Source organism: Coccinella septempunctata, chromosome 6, assembly GCF_907165205.1.
Source record: "Coccinella septempunctata chromosome 6, icCocSept1.1, whole genome shotgun sequence".
NCBI classification, from domain to species: domain Eukaryota; kingdom Metazoa; phylum Arthropoda; class Insecta; order Coleoptera; family Coccinellidae; genus Coccinella; species Coccinella septempunctata.
The window spans coordinates 32,757,782-32,771,820 of NC_058194.1; the positions used below are offsets into that span (position 1 = coordinate 32,757,782).

Consider the following 14,039-nt stretch of genomic DNA (forward strand, 5'->3'; position numbering starts at 1 on the left):
AAACTTTCAACCCTCTTCTATGGATCAACCAGAACGCGGATACACCATAGAGAATTTCATTAATTCCGTGCACAAACAAAGAATCACGCTGAATAACATTTCGACATCGTGTTATTGAACCGTGAAAGACGAAAAAGTCGAGTTGTTATGGTAATCGATGGGAACTCAATATGTAGATTAGATTTCGGCATTTTTGTCGTTTCTTATTTCGATTGGGCTGGTTTCTTTCCGATTTTAAGGTCCCCCACGACACAATGAAGCAATTTAAACATGAAGATGTTCAGGAAACAAAACTTACGGAGGAAAATGAGCATCACCCTATCGTTCGATGAAAGCATAGATGATACCTAGACCCCAAACATGAAATAAATTATATCTCCATAATTTTCTAACCGTTGTGATTCTAATCATCCAAATGCGTACTCCGCGAAGCATATAACCATGGGAAAGACGTTAATTACTCATATTTAAAACAAGACAAACGAGTAGAACGATCCGAATTATAATAAGAATTACCATTTCTTCTACGAAAGGATATAATTTCACACAAATAACGATTTTTTCCAGGTTTTTACACTATAATAATCACATGTAGAATTCATTAATAGACTTGGTCGTCTTGGAAACACGTTGAAGTCTATTTCTAAGTGAGAAATTAGTAATTATTATGAAATTAACCTAGGTCACGCCTCCGAGTAGGTTAAAAGCCATATTTAATCATAATCCTTACGTCGTGTTGAAGAATTACCAATAACCGTTATTTACGTCGATTAGATTTCGAATCTTATACCTATGCTTTCGAAAGAATGGAAAATTCTGACGTTTCAAGTTCTGTGTTGATTCATAAATGAAACATAGAAAAATTCTGTGACGTAAATCACAGAATCTCATAACGGGTAAAATATCCGGGCTTCGAAGCGGTCGCCGCTTCTATGCCTTCGACTCCGAGACGCGACCGGCTTCGCAACGACCAGTCAAATGTTTTACCAAATTCAGAAATCAAGACTGTCCGGTTTGCGATTATTGCTACATTTATATCTCCTGTCATTTCGCTCCTATCGCCATCTGAGGGTCCGTCGACTAATTAATCGGGCTGACTCGGGACTAATGAGCAGCACAATTTTCGCATATTCCTTTCACATCGCGCCAAACGAACGTGAAAAAAAAAAGTCCCCATTTATTCGTTCCGTATCCTTCTTTGATGAGCAGCGACGGAGATTAGTCGTTACTTGACAGAATTCTATGTTTGAAAATAGAGTTGATAGAAAAAGAAATATTCTATGTAAACAGTGACAGTGACATTGAGTCATCTTCTTCCACGATTCCAATGTCAAATTGTTAACAATGTACAATTACAGCGATCGCCACCGACTACCGGTAGTAAGGCAACATAGTATTTCGTGAAACATCGTAATTTGGCCTGTTCATACGTCCAGGTAGAGATCGGGGGGGTACAGATCGGAATACGCGGCGCAATAAATGGATATTTTCTAATGACTATAATGGTCCGTATAGCCTTTCGTAATAACTTGTAAATTATAAGACCCCATTAACGGTTCTTGCCGTGTACACACAGAAACCAAGACGTCTATCCTGGGAACACGCCTTCTAAACCTCGGCTCGGCTCGCGCCCTCTGGCCATTCCGTGCACATTTCTCGGTTCTCTTTCTTCTTACCGTCCCACGCGAGCGGTTTTTCGTGGGGAGTATGACACGGTGAACGTCTCTTAGATCAGATACCTGAATAAGTTACGGCCGGGGACAGCGCGAGGATTGCCTCGTTATGATGACTCAATGGCGGAAAGATCTTCGGCAGATCCACCGAAAACTCGAGCTCAGAGTCACTATGAGACTTAACCATAGATATACCGCAAAATAAAATGATCTGTGCATAATGTCACAGAGCATGCACTCAACGACACCACTGATAACTCTTCCACAGAAAACAACACAACTTTAAATTTCTGTGACTACCGAATTTGCTGTCAACATGACATTTATTCGATTTGTATAGTGCTACAGCCAACACTTCCAAATCTCAGATTTATTACTAGAAGAGTTGCTTCGAGATCGCTGTGGTTCTCAGATTTTAAACTAGAAGAGTTGCTTCTTCGGAATGTGTATCAGTTTCCGATCTGTGATGATTTTTCTGGAAGATAACCCACTCTAAAGGTGACCTTCGAGAAATTCCCAAAAAGATGGGATCAGTTAAAAATTCGTCAAGACCGAACGGTTGCTTCTAGGTCCATGAAATTTTCAGAGGATATTTTTGAATAGTTTACCAAACTAGAAAAAAATCGAGAGTTCTCTGCGAGCACTAGTTTTTGCGTGGCAAAGTCCTAAACTACTCAAAATACAACGTTATTTGAACCTTGTTTTATTCAAATGAAGCTTTTTCGACTTCAGTTCCTCAGTAAAAATAGAAAACTGTCCTTACCTGGCATGCAGACACATCTGAAAGTCCCTGGATCGTCCAGACACGACCCGTCGTTATGACAGGGATGAGACTCACACTCGTTGACGTTGGTCTCGCATCGGGGTCCGGTAAATCCTTGGGTGCAGTTGCAGGCGAAGCTTCCAGGGGTGTTCACGCAGATGCCGTCGTGTTCACAAGGCGAACCTGGGTTAGGAAAGAAGAAACGATATTAAGGGATGTCCAAAACCGAGAAATCGTCGTGGGATCGTCGCATCTAATTGCACATGTTCTCTATGACGCGAATGTTAATCGTCGGCGCTTCCAATATTCAATTACATCGACCGACACGATCCCAACGACTACCTGCATTATCCGGAGAGTTTCGATGTGATTTTCTCCGTCATCAATCACTGATTTTTTTTAACGCGCCACTATATCAATGCTAATAACTCCGCGTACGTTGAGAATATGGGCCGTTCATTAGTCTCGGCCAAGTTACGATTTCCTACGACGGTCTTTCTTGCATTCACCAAGCGTTAATTATTCGCCGAATCGATGTTGAAGATAACAAATTAAAGAATGGCGGAGTCGCGGACTGTTGAGACGCGGTCACGTGGGTCAGGGGTACGGCAATTGATCTATCATGTCTTATTGAGGCAATTGCCGCATTCGCTCAGTCTGAGTAGGTGTTCTCCTTCGCTCGTAAAGAATGGCAAGCCAGAGATGTAGATTTAGATTGATAAAATACTCAAATGTTTCCCGTTACTGTCATTCTTTCATCGATCATCCGTTTTTCTATGATTTAACTCTGACACATCAACCATCTATGATTCTTCACCAGATTCTGTGGGTAGTAGTTCTAGAGTTCCATAAAATAACTCTGTGACTCGAACCACGAAATCATACACCACAGAAATCAATCATCCTCTCTCGACCGTTCCGTAAATATTTACTTAAAGGCCCGTTTAACGGACGGAAAGTTGACGGGTTCACGGATAAGTGTAATTTTATTTATGACCATAACCACTTCGGACTCCTCAACCATTTCACGCCATAAATAACTCCAAAGACAACACACACACCGGTCCTCGCGATTCCACGGTATAATAAATAAAATCGACGGATTCCTCATAGATTTTAATTGAGGAGTTTTCGAAGTACGCCTCTCATATGTGGCATCGTAAAGAAAAATGATGAACGATCTGTCGTGTCCCGGTAATGATCGGGCGTGGATATCACGATGTGTGAACGTCGGAAATGTCCGGGTTCCGGCTCTGTGGAACTGTCACGGAGCAGGAAGACCACAGAGACTTTCTTCGAACCATAACCATCAAAAATCGGACGAATATCTGACTCTGTGAACTGAAAGTGTCGCCTTCGGAATCACAGGCCGAATTTCATCGAAATCCTGAAATGTCAGCTGGTGATCACAGAAATTTACCGGGATGCGTTCCGAAAAACGCCCTTGAAAGGGAATACAAAGACCTTTACTCTATAAATATAGACGAATCACGATTACTGATTTATCCGACAATTTAATTACCAATATAACCACGTAAAGAAAAATCGACCATCAATTTTCAAAATTAGATATCAATAACGAAAGTGTGCCCGTAATAAATCCACTGCTGGAAACTGTATTCATCGAAACGAACACGGATAATGATTTAACGCTTTTTACTCTATTGAGAAATATAATTACTGCTCTCAGATGCAGAAGGGCAATCATCTGATGACTTATCGTCTAGAATTCAAATCGCAGATCGCGAGTCGGGCCTAGATGTATGTCGGATAGCTCTAAATGTCCCTATTCATTAGACCCCGACTGACGTAAAAGTATCTTTCAGTCCACATGAGAGCCGTTTTGCATATTTTCAACATATCCGTAATGACAGCACGCCCAAGTTCAATATACCCGAACAGGTTGTAATTCGAGGAGTTATTTTCTACCGTGTATCGCGGGGTTGATAATCCGGACGGTTGGCATCACTGAATCGAGCACAGAAAATTGATCGGTCGCATCCACAGACCGGTGCTATTACGAACGTTTCCTTTCTAATGGGATTTTAGTCTTTTAGGAGATTGCTCGTTTTGCGTTTACGCCCACATTCCCGACCTGGTCAGTTCGTAAAGGATTTAACAGTTAGAATCGAAGAAGGACTCGCATAAGACGAGTGTAGAACGATGTTAGGATGAATACGTTTTATGTTTGACAATTCACAGAGTGGCGAGAGTGTTAAATCGTTAGCCAGAAAAGAATATTCAATTCTATGGGCATGTAAAAAAGCCGGGTCTTTTTCATTCATGAACGGACGATAAACAACGAGGAATCTAAATTGAAAATTGGTGAGATGTGCAATAAAAGCTTGCAGCGAACGCTAGAAAAGGCGGCTGGGTATAAAATTAATGCAATGTCTTAGCTTTCCTTATTCGTTTTGAGGAATTAAATTGCCTTACGAACATAGAAACGCGTAGACGTAGCGGCGTTCTACTGTCGCATTGTGTTCGTCGCTAATTTCCTTTCTGGTCGATCGGATTCAAAATCTACTGCATCGTAATCTTCAATGCAAACAACATGATTATATTTCAACCCCCTAAGAGGCGCTTTTTATATCCAACTCATTCAAATCGGACGTCCATAAATCCTAACCGCACTAACCTTGTTCGCATTCGTTGATGTCCTCCGAGCAGTCCAATCCTTTGTATCCTGACGCGCAGCTGCAGGTGTAGGAACCATTTATGGGACTAGTATCGCAAATTGCATCTGCATGACAGGGATTGCTCGTACACGCATCATCCAAATGACACAAGAGTCCTGAAAAGAAAATGAAATCTTTTAAGGAAATTCGATGACAGATCGTAGACGCGATGATCTATGGTTCATTTAACCACGGTAGAAATTTTTTTAAGGCTTGGAGAAACCATCGAATTAAATGCTTTTTCTACCTCCGTTATAACTTAATCAACTATATCGGTCTTTGTTGGTGGGCCGTCTCAATCATTTTTCAATCAACCGCTTTTTTATGCGAACTGTTAATTAAAAATAAACGTCGGTGTTGAATTTCCATGCTTCCTTTGAATTTGCATCAGGCTGGAGATCGATGTGAGAAACTGGAACTACTTATTCATTAATAACGTAAGAAAATGAGGAGGTACACTGGTTTTCTTTCAAGATATTCCCTATAGAATCCGTTTACCCGATATTCCAAACTATTCACCGCGTATAATTAGTGATAACGACTTTCTTCAGTTATGATAAAATGGAAACTGTAAAGCGGCTAATTTACGAGATGTACTACGTAGGATCATGACAAGGAATTCAATTTAACAGGTGAATAAGTCATACTGAAAACCGCTCAATCAAGACATTCAACTCCTGTATCTCCAGAATTAATCATATATTATCAGGAACTTGTCAGTCACAACGAAGCGCGATGTATACTCGCTTTCCGATCAATTAAACCATATTGCAAAATTCGGAACGTACTCCATCTTATAATTGAACTTGCGTTTCTTCTATGTTTTGCGAATTATCGTCTGTCAAGCTGACGGATTACATTCTACTCTGTGATCGCGTGAACTCGTCAGAAATTCGGAACATAGAGCTGGGTTTCTTGAAAAATATCAATTAATCTGCCACCGAATCGAACCAGCTCTGATGGAAGTGTATCATTAAGAGATAATTATTCATCCGTATACGAGAATTTTGGGTATACATTTAATTACAACTCTCCCCGTGAAAAATTGTATGATTCGTCACGTTATTTCAATGCAAAAAATAATTGGGAAGAGAAAGAAAATTTGTAAAAACTGTAATTTAATCAATGTCAAGAACCAAAACGAAATCGAAACTTTTGAGGTTAATGACCATAGAGAGACCGAGCTGGTTTCTATGCACACCGTCATAGAGAGATGGAGTTACGTCGTTTGTCAGGGTACGTTCGTAGCTTGTTCAGTTAAATGGGAACAGTCAGGAGAGGTGGTTAAAATCTTGAGTCGGGTTATGCAAATCAGCTAATGAAATGTTCATCTCGAGGTACACACTCTTTTTGCTCTCTTACCTCATATCAATTTGGAATTCTTAACAAGATCTTGATTAAAACGAGTTGCGCGGTAGTAAATCATCGCCATTTTTTTTTAATTACCGAATGGTAATAATACAAATAATCCTGCTCGAGAAACGAATGATGTTTCAATATGATCTCGAACAGAACTAATACCGAGCTGAATTAATGTCAAATGGAACTTAATCACGATAACGAGGTTAATTCTAGCCATAGATAGAAAGGGGATTAGTCTGTGGTCCTGCAGTGGATTAATATGCAAATCGAAATCTTTCTCTGTGTTCAGGCACGAAACGTGATTCGAATGGAAATTCTATGGCTAACAACTCGTCAAATCTGATGAAAAGGCATGATATAAGAATACTATCTAGAAACTTCTCCTTAGAAACTTTCTCTTATCTGATCTATCCATTCTCATCCCAGGTTGGAACCTGCGGTTCACTATATAGGCGAATTGACATATCTATTAAGCATAGAGACGATCACGGAACCATTTTTCGTGATAGAAGATCGCAAAAATCTATGATTTCCAATCATTGCTCTCAACATAGGATATTTAGCTACCTCTGAAGTAAAAATGACATTTGAAGTACCAAATCTCACACGTCAAACCTGTCAATTGTCAGTGCACCATAGAAAATAATAGAATCATCAACACTGACCTGTTTTTCCGGGTGTACACTGGCAGTAGAAGCTTCCAACCCTGTCTATGCATGTTGCTCCGTTGAAACAGGCTGCGCCCGCGCAGTCGTCTATGTTTTCCGAACAGTCCGGTCCGGTCCAGCCGTTCACGCAAATACAGGAATACCCTCCGTGGCTGTTGGTGCAGGTAGCCCCGTTTTGGCAAACGGACGGTCTCAGGGAGCATTCGTCGACGTCTTGTTCGCAATAACGACCAGTGTACGTGGACGGACATTGACACGTGTAGCCCTCTATGCCGTCTATGCACTTTCCTCCGTTCATGCATTTGTGGCCGGGACAGTCGTCGATGTTCTCCTCGCAGTCCGAACCACGGAATCCTGAAAAAGAGAAATGGGAACCATCAAATATACAGTACCACCGAATTCCACCTTTCTGCGACCATAAACTCGTTCAAAGGAAGAAAACTACTTGATATATTCTGTGGTCGTTAATTCGTAACGGCCTCAGACTTATTCAAGAAAACGAATTGTATAATAGCTTGAACTGTCTAGCTTTACCATGAGTTATTACCGGATAAAATGTTGTATGTATGTAGATAATTTGTATTGCCCACAGCTTCGCAGAAACAGCGCGAATAGATAGAATATCGCGGAGCCGAGAAAAACCGATCTATAACCTCAATTCGAGCCATTAATTAACAACGATAGCACCCCCGCTGCTTCGTTTTCTATTGAGGCGTAAAATATATCCGATATCCAGCATATAGTTTGCAAATTTAGAAATTTATCGATTGTCCTAGTAATGAAGCCGACCATTTAAGACGCGAAACAAATAAATTACGGTCAATATCATAAATAAGCTTTCGATTCTGTTCTGGTCTGGTATATTTCTATGCATTTTGTTGGTATACATGGCTAAATCTGTGATTCTTCCGTTTGTAGATCTACGAAAGCATCTATGGTTGTTTCTTGTCAATTTTTCGATGGCCGTAAATAGTCGAGCAGTGGCGCCAACTATACATCAAGTGTATTCGACATGTGGTCGTCTGGTTTTATGAATGACCCTCTTTCGAAATCCAACCAGTTCTGAAATCTTCGTTATCTCATACGATTTTCATGAATGAATTTCTACAACCGCCCCAGATTACCCAACATAAGTAGCCATATTTTTATGTTAAGCGTATTTATACCGATATCGAATTATGATTCTAAGTTTCATTCACAAGTCGGTGAATTCCGTCCGCCAGCCAAATTCCCTTGAAAGCCATTCATGGGAGCTTGAACGGGTTACTTGCCAGGAAATGAATCATGTTTTATTCAATAATTAACTCTGTGAAGGAATAAAACATTCGCGATATTTTAATTAAATCCATATGTAGTTTTATGAGAACCGTTTCTATTCGTGATTGCGCAAACGAAAGTGGCTGTCACAAGGATTTTGACACGGTGCTACCTTTTCCAGTAATTACTCTATACACGAGATGAAATATACATTCATCTCATTGTTCCACATTCGGTGACAATTTTATTGTTATTGCTCCTCTGGAAACGGTCGCAATACTCGTAACATAGACGATAAAACGAGTACGAAACTAATTCGCAATCATAGAACTCGATTCTGAAAAAATTAAATCGATCATAGAGTTAGAAATTGACCGCGTTCCGAACGAAGGCCCACATATGGGCGAATAAACTTTCTTCACACCGAAAAATTCGTTACGAAATTCGTAATTCTACGATTCCTCTCTCTCTCTAACATCTTTTTTTTTTTCCAACACGAAATGATAAATTGTTTGCTTTCGTGATCAGCCGAGGCGATATGTGAAGCGAAGAGAATGCAATGGCGGTCTCTGTTAATTATAGTCATTGGGATGGATTGTAAATGTAAGATAGCCGGAAAGATTACTATTTGTCTTCTCTTCATTGACCTTTTCACTTCTGAACTTCGTAATGACGGCCCGGTGGGAGGGGTAATGGGTACCACCAGAAGAGTGAAATTGACGTGGTTACCAGAAATTTTCTTTGGATGCGTCACTATATTTCTGTGACCTAGATGGACATAATTTTTACAGTTGTTCTGTGTTTACGTCAAAGAACCATGACGATTGTCGAGTGTCGAATTCTATGTTCACAGAAGAAAGATGGTTGGGTTCCGTCATCGATAACCATAGAATATTCATGACTCCGAGAGCCAGATCGGTGTTTCACACGAGGACTATCCAGCCTCTTATATATACATCATAGTAACGCTGCCGTTAAACATCGATATTTACCGTGGTTACTCACAAGTACTACAGAAGCACAAATAACGTTATTTGCACTACGCTATCCGGCGTAAGTGAGCACCAACAGCGGGCGCCGATCTTTCAGATCGCATCGCCCATAGATATTACCGACCGGGCGAGGAATGTCAAACATGGCGCGGAAACCACCCGGTGAGAGCACGCTTCTCTGGTCTCCGTTGTTGCAACAATGGTATACACGTCCTCGATGGTCCCGATTGGTTTTAGTTCGCGTAGATAGGTACACCCACTGATTGCTCCACTTTTGAGCCACTAGACGATGTGTACGCTATGGGAAATCATGACGTGGAAGAGAAACGTAGAGCTAATGCCGTCTATATGCGAGAAATTTCGAATTAACAACGAGAACCTGCTAAAAACACTATGTAAGCTGAATAATTTGACAGATACATCTCTCATTGCGAAAAAATGACAGGATTGGTTTCCAGAGAACATTATCGACTTTTTAGCACAAGTAAAGTCCAATCAACCTCAACTTAACAGAGCTGGAGGTCTCTATTTACAAGTTTCGACATCTATTTCTGACTGATTACCAATTTTAAGCCACAGAGTACCGTCCAAATAAAAATTGTGTCATTCCACCTATCAGACGATCTCTGTGCGCCCCTATCAATTCGATGACAAGACATCGATAGACCACAGAACGAGGTCGTCGTTATCGAGTGATTTAGAGCGATTAATTATACCGTGGCCAGCAGGAAACGAATTTCGGTCGGATTTGTGTGCGACAGCCGGAAGCCGACGTGTATACACCGCAGCCTCAAGGATGGTATCTCTTCTCTCGTCGAGAGGATCGCAAGAGAAACCGAGATAAGCCGACTCTGCGATATTGAAGTTTGCGTGGCTCGGCGTGGGCTGGCAAGATACCGTGGCGTAAAGCGCGCGGACCGTGGGAAAGTCGTACGCTGCTCCAGATGGCCTACACCCGCGGCTGCTGTAGCGCTGCTGATTGCGACAGTGCATATGGAACGTTTACTGCTCATAAGAAACACCCATGTCTTCATACGATGCTCGAGATTATGCTCATGGTTCTGTGTTCTTCACCAGAAGAAAAAACAAGAAGATTTCAATTGAAATCTGTGTATTTTCATAGAAAAAACTTCTATGGTTCGATTGACGGGTGAGATGTAAGGAAAAATGTTTTGACAACTCGTTCTCTAAGCTCATAAACAGTTACGTCAATGATAAATCTGAATTACTCTGTGTCGGAAGAGAAGATTGATTGGTGGGAAATCACAGAGAAATATTTTGTCAGTATGACAGTTGTTCACCACAAAAATCACACCATAGATGAGCGATACGCGCTGTTTTGACTATGATCGATCTTCGGCGTCCACAGAAAACTTATCGCGTAATTCCTGAAACGTCCGATAAGATATGGCTCGGCCCATTTGGCACGAATATCTATAGATTCGATCGGCCGCTTCCTGAAGAAGAAAATGCCGAGGCCATTTCCCACGGTCTAGTTCTTCCTAGACCTTATCAATGGATGTTTGTGCCGTCGCTATCGTTCCTGCAATATGCAAACCGAAAATAATGACCGAATCACACTCCTTTCGCTATCACAATTTCCTGTTTTGTCCGGGTGTTTGGTTTACCATCACGCCCGAACAACCGTAACTATTGTTGACAGATGAAAACGGCGATTCTACTATCTCGCCGCGGATTATGTTCGGTTTTATGGGAGGACTTTTCATCTTACGCGAATTCTTCTCTGTGCTCTGCTCTTCCTTCTCCACGGTGTAATTGTCAACGCAGTTCTGTGACCACGGTACCCAAAAATCGGAGCGCACAGAAACACATGGAGATCTGTCAATTCTCCAACCGTTTGATTGATTTCTGACAGCCGGAATCGTAGGTGAAAATGCGGGTTACAACGTCTAAAGACTGTCTTTCAACGCCCGATAATTAATAACTTAATTAATTCGAAAATATCCCGTCATTGTGTGACGAACAAAGGCCGCCTTTTCCTACATGAAGACCACAACGTGAGACGTAATTGGTTTTCAACATCCATCTGTTACTTTCTTACGTCATAATATCTCCCATGGAGCTCTGGTTGCATTCGCGGCATTGTTTCGATTGTGAGAGGAGAAAACATTGATCGTTCTATGATCGCACCTCACGACAGGAAACTGATTTTCTATGGTGTCATTTCTGTGCCTCCGCCTTTCAAATGACAATGACAAGATTTTCAACAACCATAGAAGTAGAAAGACAAATGTAAAAATCGAATTTGTTTTCATTTCTCCCAAGTTAATCTACCGTGGATTGATGGATGAGATGGTATGGTCGCAGAAGAGCATCGCTAACATTTCGCAGCATTGTAATACGGCGAAGAACCCGCAATAAAGAACATTTCCTGTCGTACCGACAATAACTCACTGAAAACAGTGAACCTCGCTACGAGTAAAGTTCACGTCTCGATATTCGACCAAACATGAATATCGGCGCTTTTTAAAGCCGCACGGCGCTAGCGCTGAACAATAAAGCCATTCATTTGGACGCCAACTATGACATGTATGTAGACGTACCGTTCTACATGAGTCTTCGAGCTCTAGCCACGCCACGGATCAGACGGCCGTTCACGAATAATTTTTTTTTCAATTCCGAATAAACAACCAAAAATGCATGCCTGACGAATATTCTATGCTCTCGTCTCTAGTCTCCACGATTGGCAATACTGTTTATTGGACATAGAAATGAGTCATCTATGGCCCATAATATAATTCAGTGTCAAAAAGATGATCCACTTGTATGAAACCATTAAATCATATCGTTACTCTGTTGGTGTATAGCTCTCTAATAGCTCACTTGAACTGTCAAATGCCTCATCAGTCTTCATAAAATCACAAATATGTCCAATAAAATAGCATCGATACAGCTCTTCGTGCATCTTGCCACATAATGACGCATAAATTAATTGAATTGTTTATGTAGCGGTTGGATAACTGTCATACTTAGAAAAGAAGGAACATAAACCACATGACCCATGACCGAACATATGTTTAGGTTATGACACTTCAATTTCGATCGTTAATAGTTGGAATGTACCATTATGTGAACTCTGGGCAAGAAAAATGAAGTCATATTCGACAGAATTGACTGAACAAATTTCACAGAACATATCATCTAAAAGTCTTTCTTGCAAATCGTGAGTTCGAAGAAAATCATCCTATTTATTCCGTTAAATATGTTATTCGTGAACACATCGTTACAAATTACACAAGCTGGATCTTGTTATGCTTTACCCAGAACTCAACTTATTTAGGGAATAATATCGGGGAACATGTGGTTATATCCTGCTAAATATCACTCTCACAAACGACATGGTCTCCATAACCTCGACTCATCCAAATAATGAACACAGAAAAACGTGTTTCCTAGATTTCCATTCGATGAAAAACACAGATTAATTAATCTATGATGGAAAGTTAACCAATATGTCAAACGAAATTACATCGTAATTTTCTGTGACCATTAGACCGCTGTCCTGTCACAGAACCAGCTAGATCTTCATCTTCACACGTAATGTATTCCACATTTCAAATGGGACAAATTAAAATCAAATCAGAACGGCTGAAATGACCGGAAGCCAGTTCAAAAACAAGAATATACGTTCAGTTCTCATCTTACGACCAACTTTTTCTGCTTCAATTAACATAACTGTCTCGGTTTATGACGCATGGGTCTCTCGTACTGCGTCCACACGGGCGTTGTTCTTTTTTTTTTGTCAAAGCCGGACTTAAATCGGTATTTTACAATTGCCCGCGCCGGGGAAATTACTGAATTTTGCATTTAACGAGGCGAAGAGCGAATAACGACGTCTTTCGCGTCGTGTTTTTCTGCGATTCGGAGAGAAATATTCGTTTTGGCAATTTCGCATCCATAGAAACGTAGTAATGACAGGTGCTTTGCCCGCACTTCATTTCTGTGGCCTCGACTGCAATTCTAACGGAGTGTTGGACGTTTGAGCAGTGTCACTGATAATCTCCAAATTTCCCAGAAACATCCGACAATTTCTTTTAATCATCACGATAACTATTTATGGATTGAACGCGGCATTCAATCGGGGACAGGTGTACCAACATTCCTGGCCATAGACGGCGACTATCGAATGGCACATCGAATTTATTGTTCTATGATGCGAAGAACGCAGTCATTCATACAAATCGGCCAATTTTTATTGCCGTAATAAATCGCAATTATCTCATTTCTTCCAGGGGATAAATAGTTCTTTCTTCCTCGATTTCTTACTCGAAAGTTTCGCCTGTCCGATAAACATTGATTATTAAAAGATTAAAATGGTTATAATATTTATAATCGGCTTCAAAATCACGGATATCTTCAAGGTGAAATATATTTCAGCAATTCTCTATGATCCACGTCATCGAACATACCTTAGCCGAACATAGAATTCAGTCGTGTCAAATGTCACGCCCGAGATTGGGTTATCGAGCGAGAATCGGCTTTTAAAATACCGCGGCTAAGACCGTAATGAGACTTACATGCAACAATCACGCGGGTGCCTCAGTCGGTCATCGATAACTTTGCATCGTCCAATTAAATTGAAATAATATGGGATTATCTGGCGTTCGCATTGGCAACCGTGGCTC

The 14,039-nt window shown here is 40.9% G+C and overlaps 1 protein-coding gene across 3 annotated transcripts in view; it reads right to left on the minus strand.

Annotated features, from left to right (window-relative positions):
* LOC123315017 (neurogenic locus Notch protein) overlaps window positions 1–14,039 on the minus strand; it is a 66,580-nt gene that overhangs the window by 24,356 nt on the left and 28,185 nt on the right. For all 3 annotated transcript variants that reach the window (XM_044900544.1, XM_044900546.1, XM_044900545.1), the window contains exons 6-8: window positions 7,142–7,498; window positions 5,075–5,230; window positions 2,437–2,619 (exon numbers count right to left, since the gene is read on the minus strand). In XM_044900544.1, coding sequence (XP_044756479.1) covers window positions 2,437–2,619; window positions 5,075–5,230; window positions 7,142–7,498 — 696 coding nt within the window. The remainder of the gene's footprint in view (window positions 1–2,436; window positions 2,620–5,074; window positions 5,231–7,141; window positions 7,499–14,039) is intronic.